The 19,980-nt window shown below is 48.9% G+C and overlaps 6 protein-coding genes across 6 annotated transcripts; 2 read left to right on the top strand and 4 right to left on the bottom strand.

Moving 5' to 3' along the window:
• ANOM_001004 (putative zinc knuckle transcription factor (CnjB)) lies at window positions 1–2,178 on the bottom strand (the record flags this gene model as incomplete). Its single annotated transcript, XM_015546262.1, has 13 exons — window positions 1–182; window positions 238–309; window positions 364–440; window positions 532–592; window positions 666–724; window positions 776–923; window positions 977–1,184; window positions 1,239–1,337; window positions 1,400–1,530; window positions 1,585–1,715; window positions 1,766–1,846; window positions 1,898–2,018; window positions 2,121–2,178. The coding sequence occupies 13 exons, from the start codon at window positions 2,176–2,178 to the stop codon at window positions 1–3; spliced, it is 1,428 nt and encodes a 475-aa protein (XP_015411308.1).
• Window positions 2,179–4,522: 2,344 nt separating this feature from the next.
• On the top strand, window positions 4,523–6,583 carry ANOM_001003 (putative MFS transporter; the record flags this gene model as incomplete). Its single annotated transcript, XM_015546261.1, has 5 exons — window positions 4,523–4,874; window positions 4,934–5,104; window positions 5,152–5,244; window positions 5,330–5,925; window positions 5,997–6,583. The coding sequence occupies exons 1-5, from the start codon at window positions 4,729–4,731 to the stop codon at window positions 6,581–6,583; spliced, it is 1,593 nt and encodes a 530-aa protein (XP_015411307.1). The 5' UTR covers window positions 4,523–4,728.
• Window positions 6,584–7,190: 607 nt separating this feature from the next.
• glnA (glutamate--ammonia ligase) lies at window positions 7,191–9,487 on the bottom strand (the record flags this gene model as incomplete). Its single annotated transcript, XM_015546260.1, has 6 exons — window positions 7,191–7,604; window positions 7,666–8,087; window positions 8,143–8,647; window positions 8,886–8,978; window positions 9,072–9,104; window positions 9,202–9,487. Coding segments are annotated over 6 exons (1,107 nt in total), but the record flags the coding sequence as incomplete, so codon positions are not given.
• Window positions 9,488–13,930: 4,443 nt separating this feature from the next.
• On the bottom strand, window positions 13,931–16,289 carry ANOM_001001 (RNA polymerase II mediator complex middle subunit MED1; the record flags this gene model as incomplete). The annotated part of the gene is made up of 2 exons (XM_015546259.1): window positions 13,931–14,590; window positions 14,655–16,289. The coding sequence occupies 2 exons, from the start codon at window positions 16,287–16,289 to the stop codon at window positions 13,931–13,933; spliced, it is 2,295 nt and encodes a 764-aa protein (XP_015411305.1).
• Window positions 16,290–16,721: 432 nt separating this feature from the next.
• Window positions 16,722–17,819, top strand: ANOM_001000 (uncharacterized protein; the record flags this gene model as incomplete). The annotated part of the gene is made up of 4 exons (XM_015546258.1): window positions 16,722–16,848; window positions 16,904–17,381; window positions 17,433–17,463; window positions 17,516–17,819. Coding segments are annotated over 4 exons (687 nt in total), but the record flags the coding sequence as incomplete, so codon positions are not given.
• On the bottom strand, window positions 17,762–19,128 carry ANOM_000999 (SOS response-associated peptidase; the record flags this gene model as incomplete). Its single annotated transcript, XM_015546257.1, has 4 exons — window positions 17,762–18,142; window positions 18,198–18,454; window positions 18,508–19,033; window positions 19,102–19,128. The coding sequence occupies 4 exons, from the start codon at window positions 19,126–19,128 to the stop codon at window positions 17,762–17,764; spliced, it is 1,191 nt and encodes a 396-aa protein (XP_015411367.1).
• Between the last annotated feature and the right edge of the window lie 852 nt (window positions 19,129–19,980).

Below are 19,980 nucleotides of genomic sequence, written 5' to 3'. Positions count from 1 at the left end.
CTACCAACCTGGTTTCCATCCGCCTTCTTCGGCAGGCGAGTGGTCGGCTATTCCAGTGTTATCGGTAGCCCATCCATCATCTGCAGCTGCATTCTGATTGCCATTATTCCCCAAATCCGGGTTGTCGCCTATACCGGTATCATTGACTGCGTCGCTAGGGCAGCGCTTGACGGTGTGGCCCACTGAGTACTTAGTGTTAACAAGACTGTTCAGAGATATTATCGTGGTTTAACCTACTTTGACCGCAGTTGTTACATTTGACCTTTGACCAGTCCCTCTTCTTCGGACAATCGCGGCTGAAATGGCCAACTGACGCTCGTGTTAGCTTGATGACACTAAATGAGATGGAACGTCAATTCTAACCTTCTTCACAATTACGGCAAGTCACAGTTGAAATATCTCGGGGCTTGTCACAGTCTCGTGCAATGTGATCCTCGGATCTATTCTGTTAGATCTTATCACACACCAAGAGCGAAAAAAATTCAAAAGAAAAGAAAAGTGAGGCCTTAGAGGAGTGGAATTCGTACATACCCGCAATTGCGACACGTTCTCGGGGCAGGGGCCTGCGGACAATCCTTCGCAAAATGACCGACTAAATATACATATCAGCATATAGGGATGTGTTAATTTGAACTGGATTGTATCACCTTCATTGCAACGCTTACACTCAACACCCTCTGCAGAGCGAGGGTTAGGACAGTCGGATGCTTTATGCTCGGAGGATCTGCACACGGTCAGCAACATGATCATACATTTGAACAGAGAAAGGCTGTACCCGCAGTTACGGCAAGCGAATCTATCGCGGCGAGGCTCAGTGCAGTCACGGGCACGGTGTCCGACGGCGCTACAGTTAACACACTTCACTTCAACACGTTCATGAACAACACGCTCCTCCTTGCAGCCTCGCGCAGTATGACCCATCTCTGCAAAACTCATCAGCTATCTTCCTTTCTAGGGATGCGAAGGTATGGACTACCTCCACAGTTTGAGCACTTTGGGATTTCTCGATCATAAGGGATACCGGCATCTTCCAGGCGCTCAAGGTTTTCTTCACTCGACTCAGGCCAACGCTCTTTGAGATTGGCACGCTGGGGCTTCTGACTGTAGTAAAACCCAACGACATACTTGCAGTCCAGCTTGCCTTGAAGATTGATCACGCTGATACAGTCACCAACTGGTTTTTCCTGCTCCCAAACATGCTATTAGTACTCAGGAATGGTAGCATTAGTACTACTAACCATGGCAATGAGGTAAAAGTTAAGGTTGTCCTGGCGCATCTTGTTTTCAATATCAACGAAAGTCGCATCAGGGACTGCCTTAGAGTAGATCTTCAAAGCCTGTCTTCTTGTAAGCTCCTGTAACATATGAAAAGTTTTAAGGATGTCGAAAAGAAGCATACTTCGCGGAAGTCCTCAAGATCTTTTTCCTCGCTAGCCTTCTGCATGGCTGCCCAGGCCTCCTCTGGAAGCTTGTCCGGTATGTTGTTTAGGTCGAACTTGCGGTTCTCCTTGCAATCGATGGTTCTATGGCCTTGTAACGATAAATTAGTATATCTCGTGCAAAAAACAGTCGTCATTGTCTTACCTTCCATTTTGCAGTTCCTGCACACATCAGGAGGCTTCTCGGGGCACTCAGCAGCAGGATGGCCTTCCTGATTGCAAATGCGACAAGTGCCTTTGAAAACACGAGGCTTGGTGCAATCAGCTTTGCTATGCCTGCAGCTTATTTCAGCAACAGAGAATCGTCTCGTTGTCTTATTGCTTACCCTTCCTCGCCGCAGTTGAAGCAGGCCATACCCTTACGGGGCTCAGGGCAGTTACGGGCGAAATGACCATCGCTTCCACAGCTGTACATGCATTAGCATATGAAAAGGGGAGAGCCATAGAAGCTGACCTACTTTCGGCATCTGTTGTCATCATTTTGTTCATTCCCAGCAGACGTAGTCTCCCAGGCATCGCCATCAAGGCCAGGATCTTTGAAGTTGCCGGATGGGTTGGCATTCTCATCAGTGTAGGCAGCTGTCTACATTTTAGCATCGAGGAGTAGTATAAGAATCTATGCATCGAGCAAAACAGGAAATGGGCAAAGCCATGACTACACCCATGATCACGAGCACCTACCAGTATCACCGGCAGTCCCCCATCCAGCCGCTCCGTCATCAGCACCCCAGCCACTCATCTTGTCCGTATATGGACGCTTGTCACTGTGAAGGACCAGAAGCTACAAGAGAACGATGTCAGCTTAGGACTTCAGTGAGTGAAAGCATGGGACGTGTAAGCAATGCATGTGTAGATGGACAGTGAATCTCCCTAAGAGTGAAGTGTCTGTTGCTTGGTCGACTACTAATATGGGAGAGAATGTAAGATTCCGGGGAATACTCACCTGAAAGCTGTTCTTTGTAGTTCTAGCAGTATCAAAAGTCTGCACACACTCAAGAAAGAAAGAAGAACGTATCGAGTACAGAGAGTGGAAAGCGAATACAGGATGAAGGGGGAGAAGAGGAAGAAGAGGGAGGGGAAAGATACAAACAGAAGCCGACAACAAACGACAGGAATTATTCACTGTTTGGCTGGGGTCACATGTCCTATCTAACACAGCACCGGTTTCCATATCTAGCAGAGCAAATAGTCTTCTTTCTTTAATATCTTTGCTTGGATGTTCTCAAGGGTTCCAATGCTATGGATATGCGTGCAGGTACAATGTCAGCCTGAGCTTGTTTCCTTTCCAACATGCCTACGTAAGATGGATAGCATACCATGCCCAGGTAATATTTCTGTGGTCCTCATTCTATACTGTATGTTTCTGTCTGATATCAAAACTCTGGTGTACAGTGAGCTTATTCGTGTCTCTCTATCATAGCTCCTTTTTTCCCTAAACACACCTGTTTTTCTCGTTTAGTGTTTTTATTGTACTCAGCTCAAGAGAAAGAGATATATGACAATTGAGCAGATATATGTGCACTTCGCGGCTTCTAAAGGAGAGAATTACAATACGGTGCTTTAGATAAGGATCAAACTCATCAGGAATGAACGTCATCTTCGCATAGCAAAGGCATCATACTAGCCCGATGGCTCTGACAAAAATGATGCAAAGGGATACGTCGATGCACAATGGTGACAACGTGGAAGGTGACTTTTACTATCTTGAGATTTTAAGGACATTGAATGTTAAATGGCAGTCGGTGACTGCTTGAGTCGATAGAATTTGCTGATCTAAAGGCTGCTAAGAACATCATTGAGAACAGTTTTGTTATCATCATGGCCTTCCTCAGAACACAGCCATGAACCAGAAGATTATCTGATAAGGGATACACTGATGCACCCATGCTTAGCTAGTCCAAGGAAGATTCTGCTACTCAGAAGTCAGACTGGACTTGAGTCATGCTGACCGTTGTTAGTTGACTTTCTCTTCAACTCACAGAAGTGCTCCCAGACACCAATGGTCATTATGAAGACGAACTATACCAGGCGAGCAAGCTTTATACGGTGGATGGATTGATTTTCCAAGGCAGCAGATGGCAAGTACAATTCTAGTTGGCGCAGAGCTTGACACCTATAGAACGATTATGCCCCCGATAGTCCACCGAGTTTGGAGAATCCTTCAAAACTGTCCCAGACAAGCAACGGTTTTTTGAAGCCATTGTTGTTCTCGAGCTGAGAAAAAGATTTTCTCAAGTTCACCGGGTGGCTCACCGATCCCCCCATGTTGTTGCTGTTGTCACTTGGCACCCACTGAAGCCAAAGCTGGGTGATGAAGGGCCCGACATCGGATTGAAGCTATCCGAATGAGTCATTCTGGTTTCTTTGGACTTCTTATAATTGTCCCTCTCCACAACTTCTGTCAATTGAGATTCTTCAGTTATGCTTCCGCGTTCCAAGCTTCTCATTGGTGGATCCGTTTTTTTTTTGCCTTTCTTTCCGCCGAGCATCGGATGGATTGAGTCGAGAACATTTATCCCTACTTTGCGACTGCTTCGTTCAACCTTCTTCAGTTCCTGTTGAACTTCAACTCTTGATATATTGTTCCTACTGTTGAATATCCCTAGGACACCTGCGACGAAACGATCAAAGCACGAGACGGGTATTCTATTGTTGCCCCACAATCCGGCCCTTGGATTTAAAGTTGGATATTCTACGGAGGAGCTACCGAGCTATCGATAATAATTTTATCAGTCGCTATCAGCGTTGAACCCTCTTTTTAATTTCACAGTCAATCAAACTACCAAATAGACCGATCGGAGACAATACCCGCAATGGCTTTTTCTCTTCAGGTATGCTCCTTTTCATTACTATTGAGTTGACTCGGGGCCGTTATGACCCATGGGAACTCCAACACGACAGCCGAGGATATGCGAACGCTCACGGGTTTATCCGTCTGCTGCATATTGATCCTGCCGCAAGCAAAAAGAAAAGAAAAATTCCGGTCTAATTCCAGATTTAGGGTTGATTGCGAAACACATCAAGAAATCACTCGGTGAACTTTACGGTCTAGTCGATCCTTAAGTTCCTTGTCGGCGTGCGGGGTTGTTGTCCGACACCATTAGCGGAGTTTTAATTCTGCTCTCGTTGCTGCTGCTATTTGGACTTCCGTTTGCCTCACAACTTTTCTTTAAAGAGTCCCATTCTATCTCACCCGAGATAGAGGTTTGTCTGTGGCGTCGGTGGTGCTGCAGGATCCCATCAGATCGCGGTATCATAGGTCAGCCTTATTCTTAGCCGTGACGCCATCATGTCTTTAGCTCAGTCGCAATTTCCACCCGCGGACATGGGTAAAAATCCTGATAGTGGAGATATACGTGAGCAGTTTGGCGACAACCGCGACGATGTAGAATCGGGTAGCGAGCCAGATATTGCCGACATCGAGCGCATTTACAGGTAGGCGCTCTCACCTCTCATCCAGGAAAAAGAAAAAGACATATCTGACAGATTTCTAGGAAGCTGGATTTGCGCATCATCCCCGCCTTCTGGGTTCTTTATTTCCTCTGCGCAGCCGTCCGGTCCAATGTTTCACTAGCCCAAACGATGAACATAGACACCAACCACACTATTTTCGACGTTCTGCACGTGAACGACCACCAATCTCGACTGCTCTCGCCTTATTCTACGTATGCTATGTCATTTTCGACCTGCCATCAAATTTGATCATGTCCAGACTCAGTCCACATGTCTGGATGAGTCGCATTGTCATTAGTGTCGGCGTCATTGGCACCTGCATGACCGCCATGAAAGCCGCCTGGAGTTTCTAGTATGTTTCTGGCGCTCTTTAGAGCTCTAACTCTGATCTTCCAACATCTAAGACAATCCGTAATGTGGTAACTAACTTAACCTAGCCTCCTACGTCTACTTCTTGGTATCGTCATCGCGGGCATGTGGCCCGGCATGGCCTACTACCTCACCCTCTTTTACCCTCCGTCTCGAACAGGGAAGCGGATTGGCCAATACTACACAGCAGCGCAGCTTTCCGCCGCAGCTGTCGGACTGGTCTCGGCCGGATTCCAAAAGATGGACGGTGTCCGAGGCTACGCCGGGTTTCAGTGGATGTTCCTGGTATGGGGTGTCATAACAATCGCCGTCGGCATCCTCCTCCTCTGGTGGCTCCCAGACCGGCCCACACCCCCAGGCGAACAGCCCCCGAAGAAGAAATACCTACGGTGGTTTCCGCGCAGTGCACCTGCTCTGACCGGCCGGGACGCTGAAATCCACTACCACGACCTGAAGCGCGTGTACCATCGCTCAGCATGGACGCTCCAAGACCTCCTCCGCGTGTTCCTCGACTGGCGCCTTTGGCCCCTCCTCATCATGTACTTCGGTGTAGTGGGTGTCGGTATCGGCGTTCAAAGCTACGCCACGGTGATCATCAAAGCCATCAACCCGAATCTCAGCGGAATAGACCTCAGTCTCCTCTCCGCCCCAATCTGGCTCGTAAGTGCCCTCCAACCAACACCACAAACCCAACAATAACGACATAACCATAAAACTAACCAAGAAAACCAACAGATGGACCTAGCCGCCATCCTCCTCGTAACCCCCTTCTCCGACCGCTTCCACCGCCACCGCGCCCTCTTTTTCTCTGTCCCCGTCCTCCTCCAAATCCTCGGCCTCCTCCTCACCACCTACGCCGGCACAGACACCAACTCCTGGCCCCGCTACGGCGGCCTCCTAATCGTCGCTTCGGCCTCGGCCCCACAGTCCCCATCACCATGACCTGGACCACCGAGATCTTCCAACCCCGCCACGGCGAAGTCGGCGTCGCAGCCGCCTCCGCCATCGTCTCCGGCCTAGGCAATCTGGGCAGTATCGTAACGACCTACGCCCTATACAACGGCTGGGCCGAGGACCGCGCCGCGCCCGGCCGTCTCAAGTTCCGGAAAAGCAACCTAGTCATGGTGGGCATTCTGTGCGGAAGCATCCTCGCCGCGGTAACCATGCAGATCCTGGTCCGGGTGATTGACGGACGCAAGAGCGATGAGAATGACCCGGACAAGATCGTGGATGGAGCCGCTAGACGCGAGGCACAGCAGAGGGGTCTCGATGGATTGGGCTCGGGGATATTTTCTCTTTTCAAGAAGAGGAGGAACAACTAACTAAACTCATCCGCCAATTATTGCGTACGTACACTATATATACTACTAGTACGTGCGTGGCATTTTCCCGTCAGGGTTTACTGACCTGACTGACTACCTAGCTAGTCACGCTGGGTTGACTTCTGTCTGGTATGATGCCATATTGTCAACAAGTAATACTTGTATTCATACATACTTATCTACATCTCGTTAACACGAAGATGCTAATTCTAATAGATAGATAGTCTAGATTGTACTTACTATACTATACAAAATCCAAGCTCATTGTGATAAGAACTCAGCTCCGTAACGTTATGTCTCGTTTCTCTACAATGATCTTGGTAGTATTCTTATGTCGAAAGGAATATAATATTGGAAGGGCTGAGTGGCTTGTATGATGGATCATGTGATAAGTGTAGATGCAACTTATGTCTAGAACGAATGTTTGCTGGTAGTTTTCATTCGTTACAACAAGAGACTTCGACAAACCAATTATCGAGCAAGATATAGACACAGAGGAAGCGTGGGAAATTATTCCAGTGTTGAAGTTCAAGTGGATCACCTACCACAACGGTAGGTTGATCATACCGACATCAAGCTCGGCGTAGCATTACTCCAGTAAAAACCATCCAAAGAGTGATTGGTTGTATTTGATACACAATAATACTATGACAGTGGTTGCTCCTTTCCTTCCTGTTTCCTAAACAGTTGTTCCATTCCTAGTGATTGTCCAATTCACTGTGAACCTTCTATGTTGTTGTTGACGTAACACATAACCCAGTAACAAGTAACGAAAGAGAAGTAATTAGAATATAAACGGCATGGGGTAATGAACGCAAAGGCAAGCTCTGGCATCCGAGTAAAAGAAAACCTGAAATACCATCGTGAGAAGAAAAGAAAAGAAAAATCTATGTGCTCCACACTGCCAGGCTGCTCTCCTAGTTCGATCCCAACTGACGCCGGAGGGTATACGAGCGCTAAGAGGAAACAAAAGTCTTCACGTTTTTATTGGTAGTTAAGGTATCTAGTTGCCACCGCAGATCTGAGTGTAATCCGTTAGCTCCATATCCACATTAATCCAAAGTTTTCCAGATAGAACTTACAGTCTCAACGATGATACCGGTGATCTGGTAGGGGCAAGCATTGCTGGCGGGACGGCGGTCCTCGAAGTAACCCTTGCCATCCTTAGCCACCTGGCGAGGAATACGAATACTGCCACCACGGTCGGCGACACCGTAGCTGAACTTGTCAATGCTACCGGTCTCGTGGCGGCCAGTGAGACGCTCCTCGTTACCCTCACCGTAGACGGCAATGTGCTCAGCGTGACGGGCCTCGAACTTCTTCATGTAAGCCTCAATGGCCTTCATACCACCCTCAGCACGAGTGGCGGCGTTGGAAACGTTGGAGTGGAGACCAGCTCCGTTCCATTCACCCTTGATGGGCTTGGGCTCGAAGGAGATACGGACGCCGAATTCTTCAGCGACACGGTGGAGGAGGAAACGGGACATCCAAAGCTGGTCACCCACTGCAAAAAATTGTTAGTCCGAATATACTAGATGAAACAAAATGGTGCAACTTACTCTCGATACCGGGGCAGGGGCCAACCTGGTACTCCCACTGGGAAGGCATGACCTCAGCGTTGATACCAGAAATGTTGATGCCAGCGTACAAGCAAGCACGGTAGTGAGCCTCGACGATGTCACGGCAGTAGACCTTGCCAGTTCCGACACCGCAGTAGTAAGGACCCTGGGCACCGGGGAAACCGCCCTTGGGCCATCCGTAAGGCCAGCCATCGTTACCGAGGAGAGTGTACTCCTGTTCAAGACCGAACCAGAACTCCTCCTTGGCGTTGACCTCCATCAGGCGGTTGGCATCGTGGCGGTGGTTGTACTTGTTGGGGGTTCCATCCGAATCCCAGGTCTCGCAAAGGACGAGGATGTTGTCACCGAGACGGAAAGGGTCGGGGTAGATAGCAACGGGACGGAGGTAGACATCGGAGTTGTCACCAGGGGCCTGACCCGTTGAGGAACCGTCGAAGTTCCATTCGGGGAGCTCGTCAACGGACGAAACAGCCTTCTTGAGAGTCTAGATAGTGGGGTCAGTAATCGACGTCCCCATGTCTGGTCACGTGGGCCGGGTAGGCGCAGGAACAGAGTGCATCGGATCACCGTGCGCAGGGCTTATCAGCGAAGAGTCGAGATAACGATCACGATCCCTTTGCGTCTGTGCGCCGTGCACATTCAATGTCCTAGACCCATACTCCCGCCCGATACGCGATCCCACGGATAAGGTTGTGGGATGAAGGTCGGATATGAATACATACCTTGGTCTTGCTGCGGCATCCACCGACGGAGTCAATCCAGACGTACTCAGCCTGCACGCTTCCGCGCTGGTCGAGGTTCATGTACTTCATGAGCTGTTGCCAGCGCAAGTCAGTATGTTTGTTTCCTCAAAGCCGGGAAATCGGCTGAAGAAAGCATGATAGCAATCAATAAGAAGTGTAACGCACATTCTCCGTGTTGGAGACGGTTGTTGATTCAGACTGTAGTGATGAGTCATAGGTCAGCACTTATCCAAGCGATAACGAGTACCACCACGCGATAAAGGCGTGAGATAAGAGAACGATGAGTATCACATACCATAATGATTGATGTGTGTGTGAAGGATATAGACAAGAAACTTTTTCTTTTCGAGATATCTCAGCTTGCAACGGATGCAGAGCAGAACCAGTAAATTTCAACTGCTTAAAGAAGCTTTGTTCCTGCGATAAGAAAGACGAAAGCGACACGACGATCTGAGAGATCGATTGGAAAGTAGCGAAGGAAGAGGAAAGGAGGAGATTAAAAGCAAAGCGGGTTGAAGGGAAGGGAGATGGGTAAGTATACGGATAGAAGGGATAGAGATGTAAGTGACAATGGTTCAGTGGGTGGGGAGGCGATGCTTTAAATTTAAGAGAAAGAGAGACTCTCAATCCATTGTAGCTTTTTTTGGGGGAGGGGGCAAATTCATCCCGATCGGGTATGGCGTGGTTTCGGCTTGAAAATTACGGTAATGGCGCCGGTCGATATTCTCGGTTGCTGGGCACCGCCGGTAAATTGAATTTCCCACTGAATTTTCTTTTTTTTACATTTTTAATTCTTTTTTTTTTTTTCCCGGCTGCATAACTGCCAGACTGGTTTCACTTTGAATTCAGGTAGCACTTCTTTTTTTACATTATTATTATTAGTAAAAAATAACTTTGAATAGCTCAAGAATCTAGTGAATTTTTAGAAAAGATACGTGTAGTTTGGTAGACTCATTCTGGTCTGATGGTTGGCATGGAATTATCATTTTTGAATTAATTATTGAAAGTGGATGCGTTGTTACGGTGTTTCAGAAAATTCAAAACCACAAGAAAAAAAAAGGCGCAACCCACAAATCTTGTGGTTGAGCGTCTGGACGCTGAGAAGATGCGGCAAGGCTGCAGCTAAGACAAGGGTTGCTCTCCGCCATTTGATTCCCACTCCCATTTGAATGGATCAGGTACTCTCCTATCTGGACATATATGACACGGTACTAAGAGCTACATGGAGTCAGTTGGATAGCCTCCCAACCAACCTGCGATAGGCGTCGGCTAGACGGTTCTATCTTCCTAATACACGGTCGATTACGAGGTTACTGCCCAAGTCCGCACCTCAGGCACTCAATAAGACTACCTAATTGGGTAAAGAGATGGAGCCATCATGGATCCAAATCAAAAATAAAAAAAGAAAAATGACTCCCCCTTTCCTCCTCTGCGCCGATACAGTAACTATAGTGAAATGGGTAAAGAAAATACCTCGATGCAAAAGTAATGCAAGTATCTGCAACCAAGAAACTACTAGGCAGAGTCATTTGAACGGGCCAGTCCAATGCGATAGAATGGGCTGTGAATACTAATCACCGGAATCTCCCTTGACGACGCTTGGATATCTCTAGCCCGTATCTCTCTTCCCCAGATAATCGCACCCCACGCCACGGTGATCCGGACGCCTTCTATCGATGTTTAATTATACTTCCTCGACCTATTCTCTGCATTGTGACCTCCCCTTTTCGACCATTATCAGTCGGCTGACCAGGCCTTCGATACACTCGCACCGCGAACGAACGAGGGTTGCCTGAGTGAGGCTTTTAGATAGCGACGTGAGAAGCAGGCTGTTGCTAAGAGGTATTATCAACGATTAATTGACGACGGCGCATATCAGCTGCAGGACCCGAGTATCTCTCCATTTAGTTTGAACGTTGCATGCAACTAATAGTCCAGGACTGTCACCCCATTGGTAGATCGGGCGCATGGCTTATAGCAAGTCATATGGGGGGACTCGTTCACGGATTGCATCTTATTCGTCGCTTTCCTTTTTAATGACCCTTTGTATTTTGTTTTTTGTCTCGATATGTGCCTTGTCATACTGACCGACAGAGTTCCGGGATCAGATGAACAGACATTCTGGAAAGGGTATTGGTAGGGTCTTTCCGATAGGCATGGACATGGTGGATGTTCACGATGCATATCAAAATCTATGGTACCTGCGACTTATCAGAAGGATTCCTTATCAATGCCCCTCAAAAAGACACCCCGCCATAGTCGCGTGGGTGGATCATAGCGCGTCGACCGATTGATGGCTGGAAATCTAATTGCTTTTGTTCTTATTTCCTTTTATCTGTTTTGGGGAGAATACAAAGATACTGCCTTTACAGATTAAATCCTTATCTACTGGGCGACAATGATCAGTGCAGTCTATCAAAGGATAAAAATAAAAAAAAAAGGAAATCCTCGATAATCACCCAAAGCGGCAAGATTACAGCCAGCCGGTAATTCACAGTACCAAAACTGAAAAAGGGCAAATTTACAGAAAATAAACCTCCACAGATGTGGGGCGTGGCAAGAAATTCTCGAAAAAGGCGAGCAACGAGCGAGAAAAGTTAAGCCGCCCCCAAGACCCCGAGACCGGCCCAGATGGTTAGTCAGAGTTATTCTTAGAGGGTTATTAGGCGAGGGATTGGTCCGCTTGAGGGAAACTGCGGTCTGCACCGCCTCGAAGGGCGTGTGCAAGAGGGTCGAGGCAGAGGGGAGTTGTCACGATTAAGTCACTTCAAACCTCACAACCGGTTGGGAGGTACAAGGATGCTCCAACACGTCCCCCGGAGTGGCGATCTTCTTGGAATTGTATCATTCCTCCGTGAGAACGGTACGACAGCAAATGATAGGCGTCGGGGGTCGGGAGATTCAGGAATCAACTGCATCATGAGTGGCCGAGAGAGTTTAGAATCAAGAGGGGGACAAAGAGTAGAACGTCTTGGGTGAGGTTTCGGTTCAGCCCTGTGGTTGACATCCACTACAGGAGAAAGCGATGTATTCTTAGTACTACTACCAGTATTCCCCTGATAGGGTGAGATTGTGAGACTGGGAGGGTTATTATTAGTTCGTGGTGAAACGAGACCCGAAAAGAATAGATTCGGTCTATCAAATGTAATGGTGTATTGATTGTATTGAGGTCTAGATATTCTATTCTGAATGATATCCATGATCCACTCTCCTCCCGATCTGGTCGGGTGCGCAGCAGGTGGCTTCCGCCCGCCGTACGCCGTCAGCCAGTCATAAGAATAGAATGTGGCGCAGTCTCTAAACCAGGAGGGGTTTAGCGTGCTCCCGCAAGAACTTCCAGTGTTTCCGGGTAATTGAACGTGCAAGACAACCGACGAGTGCGTCATGACTGACATCTGAAAGTCCCATACCGAAAAGCTGATCGTGGAAAAATTCCTTTCGACCTCGGATAAGAAAGGCCGAAGGGAGTGACCGCCATGAATATCCCTCACCGATACCCACGATCTAAGCAACTTAATCACCGCGAAGGGGATGTCTGTCATCCAATGACCGGAATATCAATAATGATATTGAGGGGGTTAGAGTAATAGTTGTGATGGGCCAGCCTGATAATGAGTAATGGCTTCAGTCGCCAACCATGTTTTTCCCTGTGATGCTCCGCATTCGACCGGGTCCCTTATCGTCGCCCCCTGATTGGTCCTGGGCCGCCGTCCATGACAAACGCCGCTGACTGGATTCGGCCCGAATCGTCATCGCTCGCCTGGAGTGCCTCAGGTTGACGACAGTCGAACATACCTGGAACAATAGCTTGGAGAAAGTCCTCCTATAGTATGGAGTCATCGTCAGAACCAGTCGATCAGCCAAGACCTCTGCGAGTCACATTTGTTCGGCTTGGCGAGGGGTTTTGTGGTCGATTGACAGTCGATTCATGGCCACATGTCATTGAATCGACAAGGAACGGAGCAAAGGGAGCAAAAATGAGAAGAAAGGGATAGGAATAATGAAAATCATTCCACTACAAATTTTATTTTCATTGATCTTGTTCTGGATGTCTTGTAATGAAGAATTCCAATGAAATTTTTAATGCCTCATACCTCGTCCACGCATGCAGAGGAATCCTCATGCATATTTTCTTGAAACCCTCGATGGATCACTTTTTTTAATGAGGTATCCAGTCCAGCTGGGTAATTCGCGCAGCTGATCATGCTCATTTCTTCTTCTATTTTTTGTTATTTTTTTTTCATTTTTGGGGCTTTCTTCTGTCGATTCCTCTTCTTTTGGACATCGAGGGGAATCTTTTTGGGATCCCACGAAGTAAAGAAGATCTCTGACAGGTCATTCTCATACTGGTTATTCCCTCATGGTTTAGATAATGGAAAACCACCAAACGGTCTCCTTGCAGTGGCTGTTCATGCACTGGGATGTACAATTAAATCCCTCAGCCCTGGTATAAGGCAGCCAGGCATTACACTAGCCGCTTCCACCGCCATTTCCATCTGGGTCGGAACTTTATTTCTTGGTAGCAACAACATTCATTCTGCATCTCGCATGCCTGGGCATATGTATGTATGGAAACGTGTAAAGCTACAGATCCCTATCCCACCGGATCTTCTTTCCTTTTTCCTCCCACTTTCACCGATTGCTGCCCGTTGGGTTGTCATGCTCCACGTTCGATTATTTCTTCGCCAACTGCGCGTGGACAGGTAATACTAGCAACGGATGATTCTGATCTCGTGAGGGAAACTGCTTTCAACATGGTAATCGTAGTTCCCAGAGAGCCCCCATGGCAGAGCTCTGTTGGCGGATAGATGGGGGGATAAAGTCTATGCAGGTACAGCATCGATTGCTGGGCTAGCTCCGGACAGGAAGCTGGGTCCCCGCCCTCGTCTGCAGAGCCTCAGATGAAGATCTGGTCAAGCCTCAACTGATCCGCTGGAGGCAGGGCTGGTCGACACAACCCTCTCCACTCGGCGGCAGCGGTAGCCGCGGCTACCCAGCCAATCCGGGATATGTGACAGGTATTCTCAACGGCCCTTTCGCTGCTGCATCCATCGTAGGATCCATTCCACGAGTGTCCCAAGGTCTTGAGATATTTCCAGCACCCGGGCTATCTTGTTTTGTAGTTCAGTCACTTCGTTCTTCTGTTCATCGGTCACTTGCACGTCCATATCTCCAAGACCGCTAGAGTGGTCCAACAATCCTGTCATGTCTACAACCGAAACGCGGCCGTTCAATCCAACTTCCAAACTAACGGAAACCTTGCTTATAGTAGTTTCTTCCTTGGCCGATTCTGCAGAATCGGGTGGATCGTTTACCGTGAAAAGTAACATCACGACGGGCGCTTGACCAAGCTGTGTCCGCAATGTAACGTCTACTTTAACCTCATCGGCATTATCGTCGCCACCGTCAGCGTTCGACTTGAATGTGTCTTTCCCTTTGTCCTTCGTGGTCCTGTCTGTGTTATTGAAGCCCTTGAGCAACCGATCGAGCTTTTTCTCGTTGGGATCGTTGTTGCTCAAGATGATCACATCTTTCTTTGGCTTCCCTGGTTCCTTGAATTTCAGCGGACTAACCGAGTTCTTTGAAGAGTCTGTTTGGGCATCCTTTCTGTTCTCATCGTTCTTGGACGGAGGACTGAAAATGTTACGGATCATGTTTGCTAAAAGCGCATATTGGCGTAGCGTCTGTCAGAGGGGAATAAAGATTATCAGTAACTTCTCTCATGAGTAGTTTTGCTCTTGAACTCACCGGAAGAATATCTGCAAGCTGCCGCGGGTGCGCAAAGGGGATGTCACGCATCGTACGCCCAGCAACAGATTCAAAGGGTTGGAAAGTGTAGCTATGTTGTTTAGTACATGGTTTTCCATCCTGGTCAACGGTCTGGACGGCCATCTTGCGCCTTCTGCGACCAAGTTGGGATGCTTCCTCAGGCCCCAGGCCCATAGCTCCCGCCGCTGATAATGGTGACCATCCCGGTGCTAAGAGTCCATCGTAGGTTACCATCTTAAACTCTTGCGGCATCTGAATGCCCAGGTGTCTGTATATGTCCGAAGCTGCCAAGATTGGCAGTTCAAGGGGCGGTTCCATTCTCGCAACAAACCGCCGATTGGGTGCGGCACCTAGCATGCCCGAATCGAGCGCCATTGCATCTTGCTGATCTTGGGAAGGAAGAGTCGCTGGTGGGTCTGCCCAGTTAACAACAGTAACATCAGACCCTCCTATCTCGTTCGACGACGACGGTTCGTTCGTATTGTTGTTCATGACTGTAAAGACCTCGGAATTCACCCACTCTTTGGACACACGGAGCGACGGATATCCTTCTTCACACTCTATTATGATGTTCCATTTACCGTTATGGTTCCCTGATTCGCCGTCCATCGACGATTCGGGCGGCTGATCTATAGCCATGTCATCAGGGGAAGCCTTCTTTTGCTTGGCATCCAGGACGCGTGCTTGATGTACCCAGTACTCTAAGTTGAGGCCAATACGGCCTCCCTGATGCAGACACGGCTTGCCAACCCAACCACTGCAGAGGTGATCGTTGATACCAGAAAACTTGCGGTGATCTCCTTCCTCATCCCAAATGCGCTTCAAGCTTTCGTAAAGACCTTCTATGGCCTCAAAACAGTTGACTTCTTGGCTGAGTCTATCATGCTTCGCCAGCCACTGTAGATTCTCATGGAACTTAGTCAAAGTTTTCCAAGAACTCCGTCCTCTATCTTCAGGCGATTCTATCAAATCACGCTTTAGGACAGCCGTGGCTTCCCGACGTTCACCGTCCGTGGCTTCTGGCGTTGCGATATTCAGGCTGACATCCTTCACTGTATTCTGCGCACGGTAGAACTCAATCTCAAGATCAACAAAATTTCCCGCAATACTGAGGCTATCCTCCTGCCAAATCGACTCAAAGCCTTCGAGCTGGCCCAGTCGCTCAATGCCTTCCCTGCACACCCCTCTGCCCGCGACTCGTGTCCGTAGAACCTGGACCACGTCCTCAATGTGTCTCCTCCGCTCTTCGTCGCTGTCGCGCGCGCTTCCGAGTTTCAGGCCTTGCATACCGAGTGCCTGAATGTCGCTGTCATGCATACCGGGTGCTACTAAAGCGTCATGGACTGCGGGTGACGGGCTAATCCCGCCATAGCCACCAAGTGCAAGAAGCGCCGACGGGGAGCTGAGAGTGACGGGATCGTCAGCCCCAGTGGTTGCGGCCAGAGGCGTGGCATTTTGATGCGTCGAAGTCAGTTGATGGTTGGAAGCTGATGGGGTTCTCGTTGAAGGTGATTTGTGCGATATAGGTCGAGCCATAGGTCCAGAGGGGCGGGGAGAAGAAGTCAGATGGGTCGGCGTTGCGCCGGGATTTTGCTTGGAAGACGGAGTCGCCATGGTAGCTGCTCAAAACAATGGATTCAAAATGTAACCAGATAAATAATTAGACAAAGTGCGGGGTATCACGCATGAAACGATAGCAGCAGTTCGATTCGGACCTCTTCTCAATACTGCACCGCTGCGCAGTTCATTATCTTCTTCTATCCGACGGGCTCACCGGGCAACACCATGCAATTGTGAAAACTCACTAGACTATTAAAAGCATCGCCAAAGCATGAGTGTAGAGAGTGAAAATTGAAAAGGCCAAAGAAAAGCGAAAGGACTGTTTATCAACCAAAACACCACCCAACTCTATGGATTTCCGGTGAAGGAACTATTTGATGCGGAGTGACTTGCGGCCAGAACGCGGAGTCACATGAGTTTGTTGTGTTTGCTTCCGTCGTCATAGGTAAACCCAGTATCAAAGCTCAATTCTTACCTCCAACTTGTTTAACGACATACTCAATTGAGCTCATTCAATATGTTTGCCTTTAGGAATTTTGCCCGTAATACTCCTAGTCTGTCAAGATGGTCACAAATCCGGGGCGTCTCGACACTAGAAGGGCATCCCCACATTGTATGCCTCCAATGGAGTTAATCCTTGCGATGATTGGCACTGACGATTTATCTAGTATGTTTTCCCATCTAATGGAAACCACATCTTGTCATTGTTGCCGTCAGAACCTCCAAACTCTAAATTGTCTATTGGCGTCACCTCCAAATTGCCCCCTACAACGGATTCCTTTAAGGAGAACCCGGAATTCCTGAAGATCGTACAGGATGTGGTCTCCGAGTATGGCCACCAGGACCCCGACGCTGTCGCCCAAGCCCAGGTGATGGCGTCTACATCCGGCGCTAACTTGGGCTCTGGTGGTGTCCTGTTGACGGGTGGACGTGCCAAAAGACGGCACAGTGCAGCGGATTCCAGCGGTGGAGCGAGCGGCCAAGGTGGTGCTGGATCTGCCGGGCGAGGAGGCTGGATACATCTTTCTGACAACCGACGGCCGCCCGAATATGGCCGGATCGCATGGCCCGAAGATATCTTTGGAAGTCTTGAGGTCGATGGTAGCGGTAATTTCGTGGGAAGCAACGGAAATTATCAGCCAAGCGGTACGGTGTTCCTGTACAGAACGTTCCAGTGAGAGTAGCTGACTTCAATAGGTACTTATCGGATCGTAACTCGGGACGGAATGTAGGTCACAGTTCCTTTAAATGGCACCGAATAGTACTAACAAGAAATCTAGTTTTGGTTTGAGTCCATTCCTTAGGGAAAAGTTGGTACAGAGGCTGCGCCAGCAGGAGAGTCAATAGCGGATGCATTGAGAATCCATGTACATTATTCAACTGTATTTTACTTGACTTGATGAAAGCTATGGTTAAACTGCAGGCCAGTTTGGCTCGAATCGCATCTCATATCGCATCACGACGAGTTAGCATTTGAGGACACAGTCCGAATAGCACACCATGCTATTCGGTATTACAGAACAACTTCAGGTTGAGAAAAATTTTGTGATTGGCTGGGATCCATCAGCTTTCTTCGCATTTACCTTTTTCGTGGGCTTTTCATTATGAGTGGCACTTCGCATCTTCTTTCCGACAGGGGTTGTCTGTTGCTTCGATGCTAGGTTATGCTCTGAGGCCATCTTTGACGAAGGAGTGAGCGGCTCTGTCTTTGGTCTCTTCATCCCCTCATCTGCTACCTCTTCAGGTCCCTCGGGGGTGCGTTCTCTCTTAGTGCCTGCTGCTGGTTTGGGTGCATTGTCCTCACTCCATTCACTTTCCCTCATTGGACGCGGATCGTCTTCGTTCTCGACTATATTTTGATCCGCAATGCCATCACCTTCGACTTTGACACCCGGCTCGGTCTTTTTCTTTGCATTTGCAAAAAAAATTCGCAATGTTACTCTTGTTTTCCTTACTACTTACCGGCACAATGAAGTCAGGGGAGTTGTTTCCAACCTTGCCAACCTCCTTGGGAACTGGATAGCATTCCAACTCGCCCTCGTATGGCTTCAGCACAGACTGCAGTTCCTTCGACCACGTCGTCCGATTCGGATCCAGCCAAATCTTCATCGCCTCACTATTTGGCTCCAGAATGACCGGCATGCGATCATGAAGGAACTTCAGATAAGCGTTCGAGGACGTCGTAATAACCGTATACGTGTAGAGCTGTTCATCCTCCCCTTCCACCGTAAATTAGCAAATAACCAACCCCAATAAACGTCTATAAACTCACCTTCATAAGAAACACAATCCCACAACCCCGCAAAGAGCATCAACTCCCCATCCTTCCTCTTCACAAAATGCGGCACCCTCTCCTTCCCCCCAGGCCCCTTCTTCAACCACTCATAGAAACCCTGACAGACGACTACACATCTCTTCCTCCGCTTCATGGACGTCCACATCCCGCGATCCTCGGCCAGCGAGTCACTCCGACAATTAATCGTCCGCATCATCGACCCGTAATCCGGTTTCCGCTTCGTCCAGAACGGGACCAGTCCCCACTTCATGCTCTGGATTTTGTATTTGAGCTGGGGGTGCGTCTGTTCGTCTTTCTCTGTTGCATTGTTCTGGGCCGGTGATGTAGTGTCGTCGTCCTCAGGTTGTTCCTCGTTGTGTCCGGAGGGATATATATCCGCGCGATACACGGCGCCAAAGTTCCCCGGGGCGAAGTTGTATGTTTCTCGGACGTCGTCATCAGAGGGCGCTTCGTCGACCTGGAGGCCTTGTTCTTCGAGGCGGCGACGCACGAAGGCCATGCGCTGTTCTGTTTGTCAGATGCCTAGTGCTCTGGCTACAGAACGCGAGTAGGTAGAGGGACGTAACATACCACGCCAAGGGCATATCTACCACACATTTTCAGACCATTAGAAGAACAATGAGAAGTAAAAGTAGTATTCCACTTAAGAATAAAAGTTCATCGCCAGCGAAAAGCGTTATCCAGGCAGAGATAGAAGAAGGGTACCTAGAATAATGAAATCGATAAAGGGCGACGTCATACTGCGACGGGAGCTCCGACCAATTAATTGGGGCCGGAACATCGATAGAATTTAATTCTTTTTCCGCGATTGAATTCTTACTCCTACACTCGACTCTTCATACTCACTCACTCACCTGCTTACACCAACCAATTCAAACCTATTCACTCAATCAAACAACGTACCACCAACCCCTCAATGCCGAAATAACCACACCCAAAGAAAAAGAAAACCAGAACCCAAGATGTTCCCAGCAACAACCCGCCGTCTCCCCAGAACCCTCTCTTCAACGCTGACCCGCCGCCTCTCAACACTCCCCAAGACGCCCCGTGCAAGCCTCCAAAACCACCTGCAACCCTTCCAACATTCACAAAAGAGATCCCTCTCCACGCTCCAAAAATGGACCCTCGGCCTCAAACAAGCAAAACGTGACATCTGGCGCAAGAACCCCATCCTGCTCCCGCTTGCGCTCTTCTCCGCCGCCGCAGCCACCGCCATATTCACCTACATCGCCTACGTCGAGTACACGCGCGTCGGGCCGCAGTACCACAAGTTCCCGCCGCCGGTGGCGGAGCGCTCCGCACGGCGGTGTACTACACGGAGGTGGATCTGAGCCGCCGAAGGCGCTGCAGGCGTACAAGGAGGCGCTGCGGATTGGGATTGAGATGGGGATGCATCCGTTTTCGGATGAGGTGGTTGGGATCAAGATCCAGGTTGCGATGATGCTGGAG

Source organism: Aspergillus nomiae (assembly GCF_001204775.2).
Source record: "Aspergillus nomiae NRRL 13137 chromosome Unknown contig00014, whole genome shotgun sequence".
NCBI lineage: Eukaryota > Fungi > Ascomycota > Eurotiomycetes > Eurotiales > Aspergillaceae > Aspergillus > Aspergillus nomiae.
This window is presented reverse-complemented; position numbering and strand designations above follow the sequence as displayed.